We start from the raw sequence: 18,410 nt of genomic DNA on the forward strand, positions 1-18,410 counted from the left end.
GTCCCCATAAAATATGCTCCTTGACATCACCCAGTCCTCTGGCCTCCCTTTCCTGTTGTCAGTTCTTTTCTGACTTCAATCCCTTCCCTTCCCAGACTGGATCTGACTGTCCATGAACTACATGAACTACTCTCTTGCCTGCACCTTTGATTCTCTATTTCTTTGTCCTCGTACCCCATCTACCTAGCAAAGCCCCAACTGTGGGTCCTTCCAACTCCTCAGCTTTCTGCCTCTACTTGCACACTGCTAAGCACAGCTGGAGGAAATCACACTACTAATTATTTAGAAGCACCAACAAGAAAATGATTTCCAGCTTGAGCTATGTCACCCTGGGACAAACCTTTTTTTTTTTTTTCCTTTGATCAGTTGTCATGCCAATTTCCTTGTTCAATAATTCCAAGTCTTCTTTCAGCCCCATAACCAGTTCCTACCAGTAAGTGATGACATAGTTTGGTATTTCGCGATTGAACTAAAGGCCACTAGCTAGAACTCCCTTCACTCCTTTCTGACCCATCCCCTCCCCAACCCCCCATCCTCCCTTTGCATCAGGGTCAAAGTCAGAGAGGCACACCTGGGACATAAAATGAAAGACCACCTCAAGGATCTTACATTCCAGAGACAGCTGGACGTGCAAACATGACACGATGGTAGAGCCTGGCACAACAGAAATAGACCAAGGAGCAGACAGCATCCAGAAGAGATAGCCCCTGGGAGCCTGGGAGAAGAAACTGACAGCTGAAGCTTCCGAGCTGTGATTTATTATCTCTTCCACATCTCAGCACTGCCCTTTGCTTCCCATTTAAAGAAAATTGTGGTAAAATTCATATAATGCCATTTTACCATTTTCCATTCTTGAGTGTATAGTCCAATGGTACCAAGGACATTCACATCAATACTACATCCATCTCCAGAACTTTAAAACAAAAATCTTGCCAAATTGAAACTCCGTACCTATTAAACAATGATGGCACTGCTACCCTTTTATTTGCCCAAGCCAGAGTCTCTGGAGGAAATGCTAGACTCCTTCCTCCCTCATCAGTCTGGCTCCTGGACTCACTGATTTCACCTCCTAAGCCTCCCGGTTAATCCAATTTCAGGAACTTCCTAAGTAGTGCCACTGATAATCATCTTGCTCCCCTTCTTACTGTGACCTGAAGGACAAACACCAGTGTTCTGGATCTTGTCCCATTTCCCATCGCCGTCCTTACACTGAGGTCCACAAACCATCTCACATTTCTGTGCCTTTATCCATGCAGCTTTTCCAGCGTATCATCCCTCAGGACCTGGGTTAAGCATCCCTCTTCCCTGAAGCTCTCCTAGTTCCCATCCTGTTTCCCCAATCCTTCTGATAATCCTGTTTCCTGGTGGTGCTTTCATTAAACATTTACTTTATTCTGTTCTTCATCGCAGTGCACTGTTGCTGTCTCTTTCCCCTTGTTGGACAAGGATCTTGTCTATTACATTGTTCTACAGCACTTGGCACCAACATCGCCATGTGTTGTGCCTCCAGGCAACCAGCAGTGGCCAAGAGCCAGCCTGTACCTTTCCTGCCAGGCTCTGCACCCTTGTGTGGAGCTACACCTGCCCCCAGAGGAAGGGTTGTCTTCCTCTAATTTGCACAAAGTAGCTGTATGTGATGACAGCGGCTCTGCTTGTCACATGGCAAGGGTTCAATTAATGGTAGTGTTCTCTCTGGGGGCTCCCTTTGCTCTTTTAGCAGCCAATGCTGATGCCCCTGGGAATGCGTCTGAGAGTCATCCTAGTCCTCTGATTCTAGCCTCCTCTGGAGTCTTGAAGGGAAAGGAAGCCTCCAGGGACTTCTGAGAACAAAGATCCCTCTGGCTCCTCCTCTACAGGGGCTCTGGTTTAGGGCAGAGTCTCTGCTAAACTATTTACAGTATATTATAATCTTCCAGGAATTAAGTTTCATCTTAGCATTTTAAATCTACAGAACTTCTGGAGCTCTTCAAGGGATGGCAAACACATACAGGAAGGCTACCTTTCTCCCTTTCCTTGATTGGCAGACATTGCCAATCAATCGCCACACTCTCACAAACATGAAATGTCTCAGAATCCTCAGCAGGGCCACTAAATTGTTGGAACTGACATTTCAAATAAAACTTACTTTTCTTCAATGTAGCCCAATCTGTTATTCTGTGAATGAGATGAGAGCCTTTTCCCTCCATGACCCTTGCTCTCAACTCTGTGCCTTATTTCTAGTTAACTTCGCTGTAATGATCCCATTTATCACTTTACAAACTGGCCCCTTTTGGGAAGTCTTTCCTCAGCAGTCCTATTTCTTGAAATCATCCTTTACATACCATAGCACTGAGATTCCTAATGTGTTTAACTTCAGAGAGCTGCTTCAATGTCCTCACTTGAAAGAAACCAAAGTCCCAAGTTTCGAGTATAAGTGATTTGCCTAAGACCTCAGTTCAACACATGACTGAGCTAGGGGAAAATCCAAATATTGTAACTCCAGGCTGCGGTTTTCTCTACGAGGACACCTTCTTGTGACTCACAGCTGTGATTTGGATATGGTTAAGGGTTCATGTGTTGGAGGCCTGGTCCTTAGGGCGGTACTACTGGGAGGTGATGTTTAGTGGGAAGTCCTTAGGTCTGCTGGAGGTATCACCTCTGAAGGGATTATAGGTCTCTCTCTGTCTTCATTTCCTATTGTGGAGAACTAGGGATTAACCCTGGGGTGCTCTACCATTGAACTACACTCCCAGATCTTTTTATTTTTCTTTTATCTTGAGATAGGGTCTTGCTAAATTGTTGAGGCTAGCCTCCACCTTGTGATCCTTCTGCCTCAGCCTCCCAAGCTGCTGGGATTACAGGCATGCACCACCAAGCACTGCTGCTTTTGTGCTTTTTGATGTAAGGTCTTCCTCATACACGTACTCCTGCTATGATGTGGTGCTGCGAGAGGGCCCTCACCAAAACTGTGCTGTTGGTGTCGTGCCCTCCAAAACTTGAGCTAAATAAATTTCTTTAAAAAATAAACTTAGACTGCCTCAGGTATTTTGTTATAATTACACAATACATTTATTTGTTTGTTTATTTATTTATTTATTTATTTTTAAATCAGTAGGTACCCAGAGCATGGAACCAGACTTTGAAGTTAGAAAGAATCCAATAGTACTTTTACCAAAGTTTCACATAAGAAAGAAGTTCCTTTCTCTATATTCCTATAAATATTCCCATAAATGAGTATATTAAAAGAGACATATTAATATCCAGAGAGTTTAGGCAAAGGAGGGGATTCAGTGGAGAAACAGTCTACCAGTCACAGCTCATCCACTGGTCACCCATTTTGCTCACACCTTCCTGGCCCAAGGTTCTACCCTGATGTTATCACACATCAACCAACCAGATAATTCAGGGACCAAGGCTCTCCAGAGTAAATGACTGTTTCCCTTAATCTTTAGAAAACATAGTCTCCTACAAGAAACAATAAAGAAATAGAGCAAGATCTAAAAGTTAGATTTTTCCTCCTCTTTGCATCCTGACCTTCTTATTTGGTTGCTGCAAATTAAACACATCAAAAACAAAAATAGGCTTCCTAACCCATTTCATCATAATCACATATGCAGCAGATTAGATTTCTGGAAAGAACTTTAAAAGTTTGATCTCAAATGTAGATTAACTTTATAAATGGTCAATGAGGTAAGAGGGCAACAAAATAATGGAATTAAGAACACTTAAAGGATTTATCTATGACACTTTGCATGACAAAAATGCTTTTCAACCTTACTGAGCAGCAGATATTCAGGCAAACCCTTTAGAAAAATAGCATCTTTGCCCCACTGTTCTCTCCAATGCATTCTTCCATTAGGTAAATCCTGTTAATCTATGCAAATGAAAGCATTGGCTGAGCTCATAGAACAAAACACTGCTATCTACAAACTAATCCGCCTTATAAGTATGGAGATGGACCTGGCCACTGTTTGGCTGGTCAGCTGTCAGTCAGTCAAGAGCTTGAGGATTTCAACATCTTTCATTCTAGTCTAGCCGTTACCATTCCGTTTTCTTGGGGAACTCCAACATTCCTGTCCATTCCTCTTTGAATTCCTCCAGAGGCCCTGAGTAGTTAAACATTCCCTCATAGGTCTTTGTACACACCTCTAATGTGTTATCTCTGGAGTTACTTGTTTGTTTACACAGCTTTTCCCAACTAGATGGAATTTATTGCCAGAACCAATGACTTATCCTGTAAATGCCAGTGCCTGGCATTTAAGTAAACACGGAATAAATGATAGTTGAATAGCACATGCATGCATGAATGAATGAATGAATGAGTGCGTGAGTGAGTGATCTGATACAAACGATCTCTTAAATCCCTTCTATCTGTCCAGTCCATGATCATATTTTAGTATTCCTGTTTCTCAAACTCCAGAAGCAGAAACAGAAGCAGAGGTTAAGCTCACCCTATAAGGGTGTGTTTACTTCTCCTTGGAGACTGTATACTATATAACACACACACACACACACACCCTTTTTTTTTTTTTTTTTAAGGAAATGAGGTTACTAACTGCTCAGGTATGCTAACTCCTCCATCCAGGAAGGGGGTGGGGGTGAACTCTTAAGCAGGCTGAGTTAAAGTCTTTCAGAAAACCAGATAAAGCCTTTTAAGAATATATGAAGCAGCTGTGCTCTGTCATTATACCTATATCTACATCTGTATCTGTATGTCTGTCCCACCAGAGGAAAACAGGACACTTAATTTGTGCAAGGCACTGGCATATCATTGTTTTTTCTGAGTATTTCTTCTAGATTATTATTATATGATTATATTATTATTATAGAATATGTGAATCTAAGACAGCTCAAAATCAAACTTACTTTTTTGTTGACTTATTTTACATGCTAGCTATGTAAATGGTTGTGACTAACGAAAATGAGCTCCCCAGGAGAAAGCAAAACTATACTGATGAAAAAAGCAGTCAAACAGCTCATAAACAATGAACTTCTTTTGGATTCAAATACAAAAATGCTTTTTTTCTCAGCGTGCTAAACTTTTTCTTTTGTGCTTCTAGACCAGACTATCAAAGTCAAGTACAGTAAAAGGAGCAAAAGTGTCAGTAAGATTTTCATTACTTAGCAAACACCTAAGATAAACAACTTATAAATAGAAAAGGTTTATTTGGGCTTAACAGTTCTAGAAGTTTCGGTCCATGAACAGTTGGCCCCATTATTTGGGTGAGGCAGTGAGTCTTGTTGGAAGCACCTGGAGGAGCAAAACTATTCACCTCATGAAATGACCAGGAAGCAAAAGAAAAAGAGGAAGAGATCAAGATTCCATATCCCTTTCAAGGGCAAATCCCTGTTATAGTTTGGATTTGCAAGGGCTCATATGTTGAAGGCTTGTCCCCAGTGTAGCAAGGTTCAGAGGGGAAGCTCTTGGAAAGTGATTGATCTTGAGGGCTTTAACCTCACTATTGGATTAATCTGTTAATGAACTGATAATTTGATGGCATTACTGAGAGATTGTGAAACTGTAGGAGACAGAGCTGAGTTGGAGAAAACAGGTCACTGGGGATGTGCCCTGGAAGAGACTATCTTATCCCCAGCCCCTTCCTCCCTCCCTCTTTCTATCTCTGCTTCGTAGCTGCCATGAGACGAGAGCCTTCCTCTGCTGTGCCTTCTGCCATGATGTTTATACCTTGAAGCCGGCTGATCATAAACTGAAACCTCAGAAACTGTGAGTCAAAATGAGTCTTTCCTTCTAAGTTGTTTTTCTCAGTTATTTTGGCTCATACCCCCATGGCCTAGGACCCACGCGACACTGGAGAGCAAGCCTTTATTACTTGGACCTTTGGAACACACTTAAGATCCAAACAATAGCAGCAAAATATTTTCATACTAAACACACCTCTTCCTGGAGAAAGGTGGGGCCTTGGAAGTAGAAAGACAAACTCTACTTTGTCTCTGATTTTACATACCTGGGGTCAGCTTTGAGGCCCTCCTTGGAATCACTTGATCCCTTCTTTTCTTGTGGTTGCCCCACCATGAAAAAGGTATCCCTGATAGTAGGAAAATCCTCCAGGAGGGCTCTCAGGCTATTACAGTGTGCCATGATCTGACTCCGAAGAGCATAGTGAGACATGTGGCGGTTAAACCTGAAAGTCAGAAGAGATGATGTCCCAAAGGAAAATCCAAGTTGTTTCCCTTCTCATCAAAGTTTCAGCATCTACTTCCCTGGAGGAATAGAGCATCTGTGTCAAAAAGAAATTTCCATGTGGTGTTGCTTGAAAGCAGAGGTATGAACTTCTTCAAAGTACTTTAAAGTGTTCTCTTGGTGCTTTGCATATGAGAGGTCAGTTTAACTTGATTTTATCCAATAGCCATGTGATTTATTTAAACAAAACCAACCTCACTTTTTGTCTGAATTTCTGCATAATACCACTTACTGATTCTTGCATTCAGAACAAATCAGCGTGTGTTATCACATATACAATACTTACTTTTGACAATATTCAATTATAACATCCCTCTTGAGTTTTCCAATTTCATCCTGTGGTAAAAGAAAATGATAGTTCTTCTATTAGATGGTTGGCTATAAGCACTACCCAACCTGGTACATGTGTACAAACAAACTTCAACTTTAAGCAGGAAAAGGCCACACAACTGAGACATTCTTTCTGGAGGTAAGCTTATTGGGATACCCTCTTCTCTGTGTCTCTTCTATCGCATATTTCTAAGTATGTCAAGAATGCAAGGTCCTGATCATTCTACCTGGATCATTTCTCAGGGTTGTGTTTGCAGAGAGCCGTCTTAAGGGATGAGTTAATGTCTCCTTCTAGGAAAATGAGCAAGCTTGCTATAAAAGAGGTGGGTTCCCCAAGCTTAGTGTTTTCAACTATGACACAAACCTAGTGGGCACGTGTAGGCTCCTCCTAGTTGTCCCTGTGGGATTTGGGAGGTAAAGACAACTGACACAAATATAGAACTCATGTTACCTGCTCTGCTGTAAGCAATAAAGTTCTTTGCCTCTGACCTGCAAGTCTTGTGTCTTCTGCTAGCAGGCTAACTTATGAACATGCAAGTAGGCTAAAATCCCAGATCCTAGCAAAACTAACTGATCATTATATTGCATAAATTATTTTTGATCTGTGGGTGTTGGATAATGCTGAAGGATAGTTAATGTTATATTTTCACTCTATCACTATTTTTTGAGAATTGCTTATTAGAAGGGGCCCTTTGCCTCCATGATTATTCATCAGTAGTTAAAATGTCTGGCCTTCATCATACCCATTTGCAGAAGTAGGTTAGGCAAATTTAATTTTTTTTTTTTTTTTTTTTTTTTAGTCACAAGTAAGGACAAAGCCTAGAGATAAACCTCTCATTTCCCACCACAACTATTCATGAGCATAATCATTTCCTCATCAAAATGAATGAATAATAAAATGCTATTCACAAAATTAAGCAATGGTTTTAACTAATTAAAGGTTTGAATTTTATAATATTTTTCAACTGATTAGAGTAGTATGAAAACTCTTAAACAGTAACATGTTGGAAGTATCTCAAAAACCAAGATAATAGGTATCAGAGCCCTTACCCACCTTACCTAAGCCACCCAAACCCAAAACCTACCTCAGGAGTAGATAAATGTTTCAAAGCACGTGCTGAAATGAGCCCGTTTAGAAAATGACAAAACAAAATGTGGCCTTGAAAAACTGTAAGCATTTTTAAAAACCTGACTATAACCTGCTTGAATTTATTCGATTTCTATTGGATTTCCTTTATCGGTTCCTTGTATTTTCAATAGTCCCATCCAAATAGGTTGAAAGCCACAGACCCCAAGTTCAGAAATTTTATTTGCTCAAATGCAAAAGGACTAGAACTGTGGGGAGCTCTTATCTCTGTGCACTCACAGGGCTGTTCATTCTGCCGGCCATGGTCTGTTTCCTGAGGTGAAAGGCGGTCAGCATCATGTCCCGCAGCCCCACCTTTTCTAGTTGAATAGACACAAAAGCCTCTGGAGCCCTGAGAAGTGAACAGAGGCATCTGAGCCAAGGTGGGAGGTAAGAGGACACGTGACACAAGGACAACTCATGTTCTGGGTGTCACAGCAGGAGAGCTCCATGGTTCTCTCTTGCTCCAAGTGTTTCTGATTGTTCACCAAAGATGTTGATGTGCTCCAGGCTTCTTGGAGACATATAATGCCTAAACCATACGACAGCCGTCCCTTCTTGATCCCAAATATCAAGCCTGGCCCAATGTGCCCTTTACCTGAACTGAAGTGGTCTCCACGGGTCCCCTTGACTAAACACACTGATCTTAATCTTCTATCCACACATTGGGAATGTGGACTGAAGGCACTTGAACTCTGGCCAAGTCAGTGGCATCTTGAGTAGTAGAGTTGCTTTGCCTGTTTTTTTTTTTTTTTTTCCATTCTAAATTTGCCAGTGTCTAAATTTGTGAGTGTCCTTGGTATGGCTCCAATAAAATACTCAGAGTAATCACAATTATTACAGAATGTAAGCATCATTCTTTCTTTGTCATGGTGAAAAGAATTCAAAACATAGCAGGCCATCCTGATTTATAGACATATCTCTGGAGACCATGCCTCTGTGACCAGTTACCATCTTATTATATAAACAATAGCAAAATCTTTGTTAGAATACAGAGGGAAGTTCTGGGCTTCTCAATTTAAGAGAGTTACGGAAAATTTAGAGTGTCCTATTAATGTCTTGCTTGCAAAAAGAGTATAAACAGGGATAGGGTTGTAGCTCAATGGCTGAGCACTTCTCTCACATGCATGAGGCACTGGGTTCGATAATCAGCACCACATTAATAAATAAATATATGAACAAAGATATTTTTTAAAAAAGAGTATGAACAATTACAGAGAAAGAGGAGAGAGTGAAGGAAGGGAAGAGAAAGAGAAAAGAGGAGAGAGACAGAGAGTTAGAGGGACAGAGAGTAAAGAAGAGGCTTAAATTAAGACCAGGTGACTTTCTTTCATAGACTAGGGTATACTGGAAGGAGCTGAGCCTTCCCAGTGTTCACACAGGTCTTCATATGAGGCTCTTAAAGAAATAAAACACATACTAGTTACTCTGGGAGTTTAGGCTTCTTCAATCCCATAACACAATATTATCAATTGAATTAAAAGAGGATAATTTTATTATCTTAAACAATCCTCCCATAAGGTACAATACCTTTTGGTCCTCTGAAATCTTTCTGAAGAGTGCGTAAGGTTATTTGGGACTTTTGGAGTTGGGGATAACAGTAAGCTTTCGGTGTCATTCACAATTCTGGAATTTCTTCTTCTGGTTGGACTCATTCTGCCATGATTTTTCAGTTCTGCACTTACTTCCTAAAACATTTTAAATCACAGTGAATTAAATTGGTTAGATGTGTAAGTGCTCCCTATAAAATTACATCACAGCCACAACTGACCCCAAGCACAAGTAATGCCTGAGTAAGTGGGAGGAGGAGAAGGGGGAGAGGAAGAAGAGGAAAAGAGATACCACTTTGCACAACAAAGGGCTGAGGCACTAAGGAGGACTATTTTCAGAATAGACTACTGTTGTCTAAAGTGCTATAAGAAAATTCTCCATTCTACAAAGTGGTTAGGAGTAGTGTGCTATGTGGAATAACCTTTCAAGAAATAATGCTGATGGATTTCACAGCTATAAGATCTGGAAGATTCCCTCAGGGCACCTAAGCAAATGGAGGTGGGATTTAAATGCTGCCTTGCCAATCCTCAATAAATGTTGGCAAGGATATGGTAGAAAATGTACACTCATACATTGCCAGTGGGACTGAAAATTAGTGCAACCACTGTGGAAAGCAGTATGGAGAATTCTCAGAAAACCTGGAATAGAACCACCATTTGACCCAGTCATCCCACTCCTCAGTTTATACCCAAAGGACTTAAAATCAGAATATTACAGTGATGAAGCCACATAGTAGCTCAACTCACAATAGCTAAACTATGGAACCAACCTAGATGCCTTTCAACAGATGAATGGATAAAGAAACTGTATATACACAATGGACTATTACTCAGCCTTAAAGAAAAACGAAATTACGGCATTTGCTGGTAAATGGATGGAACTGGAGAATACTATGCTAAGCGAAATAAGCCAATCCCAAAAAACCAAAAGCTGAATGTTTTCTCTGATATGCGGATGATAATTCACAATGAGGATGGGGGAGAATATTGGTGTTTTGGACTAGACAGAGGGGAGTGAAGGGAGGAAGGGGGCATAGGGATAGGAATGATAGTAGAATGAATCAGACATTATTACCCTATGTATGCACATAAGATTACATGACCTGTGTAACTCTACATCATGTACAACCAGATGAATGAGAAGTTATACTCCATTTATGTATGATGTATCAAAATGCATTCTACTGTCATGTATAACTAATTAGAACAAATAAAAAATATTAAAAATTAAATAAATGCTACCATGCACCCGTAGCTATGAAGGAGGGAAAGAAGAGGTGAGGGAGGGAAGTGGAAGGAGGGAGGGGTGAGGAAGGAGGGAAGGAGGGGTAGGAAAGAAAAAAAGGAAAATGAGTATCTTCCAGCTCCATTTGTTATGGAGCTGTGAGGCACAATGAACGGTATAGTTTTCTAAACTACTGACGAAAGAAAAAAGCTAAATCTTCAAAGGAAAGTCCATTCTTCTTCTATGGAAGAATCAAGGAGATCCCTATATCAGAATTACTAAAGGAGACGGAAAAAGAGTGAGGCAAAAAGAAAAAAAAAATCCTGGGTAGAACATCTTAAGAGTTTCCAACCTTATTTTTTTCCCCAAAATCCTTGGAGTCTTCCAGTCTGCGGGAAATAGGAGTCTCTACCAGCTCAGGAAACTGGGGAGGTCCTACAAGGTTGTGAGTGGGAAGAGAGGGAAGAGTCCTTGCTCTGCAGGAGATTCTGATACTGGCACTTCACAGGTGACCCTGTCTCTCTTCCTTCCCCTCTCAGAATCTGCTTCCTCACCTGGAACCAAACCCATCCCATGGGGCTGGAGAGGATTCCATGAGCCCACGTAGTTCCATCACTTAGCTTCCTGCCAGCCTGCACCACAGGAGCTCCTGATCTCCTCACGGCACTCTCCCTTCAGTTCCATCTTCAATTCCTTCCTCTTTTTCCAACTCCTTCCTACAAATGTGTCCACCTCTCTCATTCTTCCTTATTTCTCCTACTCCCTCAACTTTCCTCCTCAATTCTGACCAAACTTCTTAAAGAACTGCTATGGGCCGTTTGTGTCCTTCTAAAATTCACGTGTTCAAGTTTTAACCCCCAATAGGATGGTGTTTGGAGATAGGTGGAAAATTTAAATGAGGTCATGGAAGTAGGGCCCTAATCCAATAGGGCTAGTGCCCAATGACAAAGGGCAAGAGACCTCAGCACTCTCCCTTCCTTTCTTCCCCCTGAGGCCAGGGGACAAAAAGATAGTCAGTGTAGGGAAGGAATGTTTGGGTCAGAAAATTACCTCCAGAGCACTTCCCCCTCTTCCTACTGTTGCCAAGGTGACCTGCCTCCAGAGAATTGCGCCTCCTTGCAGGGAGTTGTAGAAGTTGTTAATTAATGCCCCCTGGGCTGCTCCCTTCCTGCCTGGATCAATCCACCTTTGGCCCACCTTCTGGTCACTTGTCACTTATGCAGGATGGTGGGAGAGAGGCCATGAAAAGAGGAATTCTAAAATGTATAAAAGGGGCAGGACACTCCCACTTCCTCAGACAACCAGCTCTGGGGTCCCTTCTCCGCAGAGAAGTCTATCTTTGTCCCATCCTTTAATAAAACTTGCGTTGTACACTTGCCTCTGCATTTCTTAGGTGTTCAGTCTTCACATCTGGGGAAACAGGACTTGGCCCTGATGGATTCTCCTCACCCGCATCACTACCACCCTCTTCACTCCTTGATAAGAGAACACAGCAGAAGGCCACCATCTGCAAGCCACAAAGTCAGCTACACACCAGAAACCAACCATGATGGCACTTTGATCTTGAACTTCTCACCCTGGAACTGTGACAAGGTAGATTTCAGTGGTTGAAGTCACCTAGTCTGCAGTGTTCTATTGTGGCAGTATGAGCAGACTGATGCAAGAGCCATAAATACACACTCCTTGGACACTTCTGTCAGCCTCTTGCTCCTTAACTCTGGCCCTCTCTGGAGCTTTTACTTCAAACCAATTAGTAGACTTGCTCTGGAGTTAGTAGAGCAAGTGACCTTTTGTGAAGGTTAATGACCTCATTTTAATCCCTAACCATCTAGGTTTTACCTCTCCATTCAAACTTACAGAATTCTTTCTTTCTAAAATAATAACTTTATTGAGAAATAATTTACACTTAATAAACATCACATGTTTAAAGTGTAAAATCAGATAAGTTTGGACAAATTTATTCAACTGTAAAACCATTATCACAATCAAACTAATCACCACAGCCATCCTTCCCACCTGCTCCCTTCCCTGGTCTGCTTTCTTTTCTTTCTTTTTTTTTTAAATTTGGTACTAGGAATTAAACCCAGGGATACCTTACCACAGAGCTACATCTCCAATGCTATCTATCTATCTATCTATCTATCTATCTATCTATCTATCTATTTTTTAAATAGTTTCTCAGTTGTTGAGGCTGGCCTTGAACTTGTGATCTTTTTGCCTCAACTTCCCAAGTTACTGGGATTCTGACACATACCTCTGCACACAGTAGCTGCTCTGCCTTCTGAAACTTTAGGTTCAAATGAATTTCCTACAATTTTGCATAAATAGAGTCATACAGTAATGCTCTTTTTGGTTGGACTTCATCCATATTTTTGTACATATCAATGATTTCTTTTTATTGTCTACTAGTAGTACATTGTAGGATGTATCACAATTTATTTATCCATTCCACCGTTCATGGACATTTGAGTTCTTGGCTATAATGAATGTAGCGTCTATAAACATTTTTTTTTTTTTTGTACAGACACATACACTCATTTCTCTTGGTTACATACCTAGGGATGGAATGGCTGGATCACATTGTACGTTTATGTTTAACTTTTTAAGAAATTGCCAAACCATTTTTCAAGGGAGTTGTACCATTTTTTTTTCCTACTAACGGTGTACTAGAGTTCCAGATCCTCAACATCCTTGCCAACGCTTGAGATGGTCAGTCGGAAACCTTAACCATTCAAATGGATGTGAAATGTTTCTCAGTGGGTTTTAATTTGCATTTCTCTAATGACTAATCATGTTGAACATCTTTTCATATTTGTCACCTACATCTTTGGTGACTCATTCTTTCTTGAAATATCTCCTTTGATTTTGTGTTCTCTCTCTCTTTTCTCCTCCTTCCCTTCCTTTTGTCCCCTTTTATTGTATCCAGAATTTATTCCTGCTGGTTTTGTCACCACTCCCCTTCTTGTCCTGTGATTATAAGAGAAGCTACACACATATTACCTGCGTATGTTATGTGTGTGTATGTGTATGTGTGTATACACCCCCACACACACATTCACAGTATACTTTTATGAAGGAGTCACAAAATTCACTTTAACAGAATTAAAATAGACATGAACACTTCCTGAAAGAAGTAATAACTGGGTTGAGTTGAATACTGGAGGATGAGTAGAATCTTATAAATAAAAGCAAAGGGGCAGGGTAGACTGTTGAAAGGAAAGGAAAAATATTATGGGGAAATCTGAACAGAACCATGGAGATGTGAAACAGCATAAAATATTTAGGGCCCTTAGAGTGCAGGGGAAGTGGCAGGATTGGAAGCTGGGGCCAGGTAGTGAAGACCATGCATACATAGCTAGGGAGGTTGAGCTTTACTATTTGGACTACAAAGAGTCACTGAAGGCGTGGATACTTTGGTCACTGTGTGAAGGGGAAATCTGACTGGAGGCAGATATGGTGGTACAAGGCAAGGGCCCAGGAGGTGGAGGCTAGTTCAAAGGCCATTATAACCATAAAAAATGAGATAATGAAGGCTGGGGATATAGCTCAATTCGAGTGCTTGCCTCACATGCACAAGGAACTGAGTTCAATCCCCAGCACCACACACTCACAAAAATAATGAGAGTTTAACCTAAACTGGAGGGAAGCAGGTATAATGCAGATGGAGAAAAGGGGCATATTCAATCAATATTTACAATATGATATTGGTAAGAGTTAGTGATCGAGTGTATGATCCAAGGTCACTTAACCAAGAATGGAAATACTAAAGAACCATATGGGAGAGAAATGAGTTCCCTTTGTACATGTTGAATTGAGATGCCTATGGGATACCCAAAAAAGGTTGTCTAGCGGGCACTTGGACACCCAAGTTTGGGGCTTAGTAGAGAGATTCTATGAAGTGATGTATTTTTGAAAGTTGATCATGTATTGGTTTAGGATATACAGGTTTTAAATCTCAAGAGGTGATGAGAATAGCCATGGAGGACAGGTAAAGGAAGAGCCAAGGTATTCTGAGGCACAATAGAGGGAAACACCAACATCTAAGAGCTGGGAGAGAAGAGAGGTCCCACTCCAAGAGACTGAGAAGGAACAATCAAAGAGACAGAAGAGAGCCAGGAGACAGTGGAGTCAGGCAAGCCGAGGAAGGAGAGCCTCAAGGATAAGGTGGTAGTCAACAGCATTAAATGGAGGGAAGAAGTCAGGTCAAGTTGCTAAACGGCATCTTCTGGGTTAATTAATAAGAAAGTCAAGGCTGAATCTAGTGAGAGGGGTGATGGAGGAGGGATTGCAGCTATAGTAAATGGGGTGTTAGTACAGGAAGACAAGGAGTTAAAAACTATCCTTTCAGTAAACATAAATGTGAAGAAGAGATCCTAATCAGGGTACTGGCCAGAGAGGCACATAGAAGGACAAGGACAACAAGCTTTATGGGAGAGGATGAAAACAGTTCAGCCTGTCCACAATTGGAGAGTTGAAAGTGAAGTAGAGAAAGCAGGTAGCTGATTGTAAGGAGCATCTTCCATAGACATTCTGGGACATGCTGGGACTCACTAAGTTGGTGGCCATAGGAACAGCAGCCATTGAACTGCTTAGTCCTGTCTGCTTGTAATTGATGAAGAGCTGTGAGGGGCACTGGCCATAGACATGCTTAGCGATGACTGGTTACAATTGATAGGGAGCACAGCTCCGTGGACATGCACAAAGAACATGTCCAACTGCAATTACATCACCTCACTGAACATAACCAATGGACATTGACTTTCACTATAACCAATCACCAACATACACCACCAACTTGGAACTGTATTTAAATTGCTGGTCCTGCCACATTGAAGAGTTTTGCTCCAAGGACATCAGTGAGGCTGGCTGTCTTGCTGTCCATCTCTGGACTGGCTCCACCCTTCCCTGATGTCCAGCCATTGACTGGAAAGAACCACCAGACAAGGACAACATCTGCTCTTTGGCTAAAAGAAGTTGCATGGCATCGGAGGTATTTTGGGACTCTTAGTTGCCCTGGGATTGTGTGATTTGCTTATAGTGTTTAATTAGTGTGCTTTGAATGCTAGTTGGGGTGCTCCTGCACACCCAACACTTTTTGCATTAATTGTTTATATTTAATGATTGGTGTGATTAAATATATGCTTGCATTTAAAGACAATCCACCTCTGAATAATTATTAATAGCACCGCTCGCCATACTGATGAAGCAAGGTCTCAGAAGAGTTGGGAGCAAATGAATCAAGAATATACCCTATAGGTAGGGCCCGGCACATGGTGCATGCCTGTAATCCCAGGGATTTAGGAGCCTGAGGCAGGAGGATCACAAGTTTGAGGCCAGCCTCAGCAACTAAGCAAGGCCATAAGCAACTTAGTGAGACCCTGTCTCAAAATAAAAAATTAAAAGGGCTGGGGATGTTGCTCAGTGGTAAAGTCTCCTGGGTTCAATTCCCGGTACGGGAAAAAAAGAAAGAAAGGAAAAAAAAAAAAAAAAGAATCTAGGTGATAAGGATCCAACTGGCAAAAGAAATACTTGAAACTCAGAAGGTGGAGGGAAGCAGGTATAATGTACTCAAACTTGGGAATGTGGTTGTGGGAACCCCAGTTTGTAGCCAGTCAGCCAGAAGTTCTGGTGGTCCAGACTTGTGACTGGATCTGAAATGGGAGCAGTCTTGGGACTGAGCCCTCACCTGTGGGATCTGATGCTACATTCGGGTAGATGGTGTCAGAACTGAATTGAATTAGAAGATGCCCAGCTGGCGTCCTCTGCAGAATTCATTGCTTGCTTGCTGGTGGGGAGAAGTCCCCACACCTTTTGGGGTCACAGGGTGATTTTTCTTGTGAGTATATAGGATGAGAAACTGAATCTAAGTTTGTTTTTCCTACACAGAGAGGAAAGAGGAAAAAAGGGACTAAGAGGAGAAAGGGAGGAAAGGAGGAAGAAAAGGAAAGAACAAGTCCAGTTGCAATTACATCACCTCACTGGACATAACCAATGGACATTGACTTTCACTAAAACCAATCACCAACATACAAAGAAGGAGGGAGGGAGGGAGGGAAAGAAGGGAGAGCTGGTGATAGCCGCAGCCTGAGTCTGGCTTCTGCATTATGTAGGCTGACCTTGACATCAGCAGGACAGCCCACTGTCCTGTGATAGAAGGATGCTTGTTGAACTGCCACCATCAAAGCATTTTTCTGAGCAGCTTGACATGCGAGGGTCACTTGCATATTTTCCACTCCAGACTGGGACAAGAGCTGAAGGAAGAAAATGTGAAAGGCATTAGGAATTGCTTCCATAAATCGGCGAAGTTGAAGGTTGAGATCATCACTTATTCAACATATAAATTCATGTATGAATTTAACTGCAGGATGAGCTGGGATCCTTGTTCCTCAGCCACGAGACTGAGTCTGCTCTCTCCCCAACAGCATTTCATCCCAGCAAGGCAGTCCTTAGGCCTGGTTTGTCCTGTACCGGGACACCATGAGGTTTCCCCAGTGGTCAGGAAAGGATGGGCAGGCTCTGATGAAGTACAGTGGTGGGCTCTGGTAAGCCAAGATTAGATCCATGGTAAAAGAAAAGAAAAGAAAAATCCAAAAACACATAGAGAAGCAAAGAAATCCAACTGTTGGGGCGGGGAAAACCCATCTAGTTTAAAAAGGTCATATAAAAACTCCAAATAATAAGTGTATATTTCAAAAGCCTGATGCAAAGATGGCCCTCTACATGTGCTTCTTTTTTCTATCTAAAGAAGCCATTATACACGTGTTGCTGTCTACATGGTTCAAACCAGGTCAATGTGCAAAGGACAAGGCGATACCATTGTTATTACCAATGAAGTAAAGCATTTCTTAAAAATGGAAGTCAATATATATGAATTAAATATTGATTTAAAAAACACATAAGCAAATTCTTTATTTTGCTTCAGTTTCTTTTGGAAAAAATAAATAAATAACTGACCTTAAGGATGGCTTCTTTCGTATAAAAACTAAATTTGCCAACTTGGTTATCATCCACCTCAGAGATGGCTAAGGCAAGTGTAGTGGGAGAATATCTGCAAGAAGAAATATGAGGTTGTTTTGATGTGTCATAGTATGTGTCATGAGATGCCCCTTCGGATGGCACAAATGGCATGAGATCAGATCTGGAACATCAGCAGCACCAGCAATTGTGGGTTTTATATAAGATATTTCAACCTTAAAACTGGAAGGGCTCACCAGATGCAGTGGTGCACACCTATAAACCCAGTGGCTCAGGAGGCTGAGGCAGGAGGATCGTGAGTTCAAAAGCCAGCCTCTGCAACAACGAGGTGCTAAGTAACTCAGTGAGACCCTGTCTCTAAATAAAATACAAAATAGGGCTGGGTGTGGCTCAGTGATTGAGTGTCCCTGAGTTCAATTCCTGGTCCAAAAACCTGTAAGGCCTCTGGAGTCTTTTCAGTCCTTACTCTGCAGTTTGGTCGTGGTAACCATTCCATGTTTGAAATTCTTTTCTCCTGATCCCTCCTATTTTCCTCCCACCTTCTTGACCGAGCCTGCTCAGGACACCTTGCTGACTTCCTCCTTGGAACACACTCTCTTGTGGTTCCAAAAGTCACCCAAATATTCTTTGCAGTCACATTTTCATCTTGGGACATGGTCTATTGTCTATAACTATGAGATTTTGTTGGGTAATTTAATATCAGTCAATTTTGTTTCCTCCTGTGTAAATGAGGATATTGCTCATCTCATAGGGTCATGGAAATACAAAACAGAGTAGTGTGCGTAAATGTGCTTTTTAAAACGGAAGTCACTATTCTCATATCTGGCATATGCAGTTGTTACAGTGGCCCTCCAAAGTGGTGGCTTCATGGAATTAACATAGATAACATAATATAAACTCAAGACACAAGTGCCCTAGATGCATGCACCTCCCCCCTGGTGAGTCAGAAGGCTCCTCTTGTCTTGTAGCATCTCTGGATCATCACTGGGAGGACCAATCACCACCTGACCAGAGCACAGAACA

The 18,410-nt window shown here is 41.6% G+C and overlaps 1 protein-coding gene across 15 annotated transcripts in view; it reads right to left on the reverse strand.

The window, feature by feature from the left end:
* The window catches only part of Cep57l1 (centrosomal protein 57 like 1), a 235,012-nt gene that overhangs the window by 56,550 nt on the left and 160,052 nt on the right, over positions 1-18,410 (reverse strand). For 13 of the 15 annotated variants that reach the window (XR_009225682.1, XR_009225684.1, XR_009225683.1 and 10 more), the window contains 6 exons: positions 17,367-17,460; positions 16,529-16,663; positions 9,168-9,325; positions 7,878-7,989; positions 6,468-6,517; positions 5,946-6,122 (listed from right to left, as the gene is read on the reverse strand). Coding sequence is in view for 12 of the 15 variants with exons in the window: in XM_058575097.1 (XP_058431080.1) it covers positions 5,946-6,122; positions 6,468-6,517; positions 7,878-7,989; positions 9,168-9,325; positions 16,529-16,663; positions 17,367-17,460 (726 nt within the window). In the remaining 3 variants the exon portion in view is untranslated. Of the gene's footprint in view, positions 1-5,945; positions 6,123-6,467; positions 6,518-7,877; positions 7,990-9,167; positions 9,326-11,478; positions 11,996-16,528; positions 16,664-17,366; positions 17,461-18,410 lie in introns of those variants that run through there. The other 2 variants (XM_058575104.1, XM_058575106.1) reach the window with 2 other exon arrangements.

The sequence above is a fragment of the Marmota monax genome, unplaced genomic scaffold (genome assembly GCF_021218885.2).
Source record: "Marmota monax isolate L192 unplaced genomic scaffold, Marmota_monax_Labrador192_F-V1.1 WCK01_AAM20220418_F8-fsc00013, whole genome shotgun sequence".
NCBI lineage: Eukaryota > Metazoa > Chordata > Mammalia > Rodentia > Sciuridae > Marmota > Marmota monax.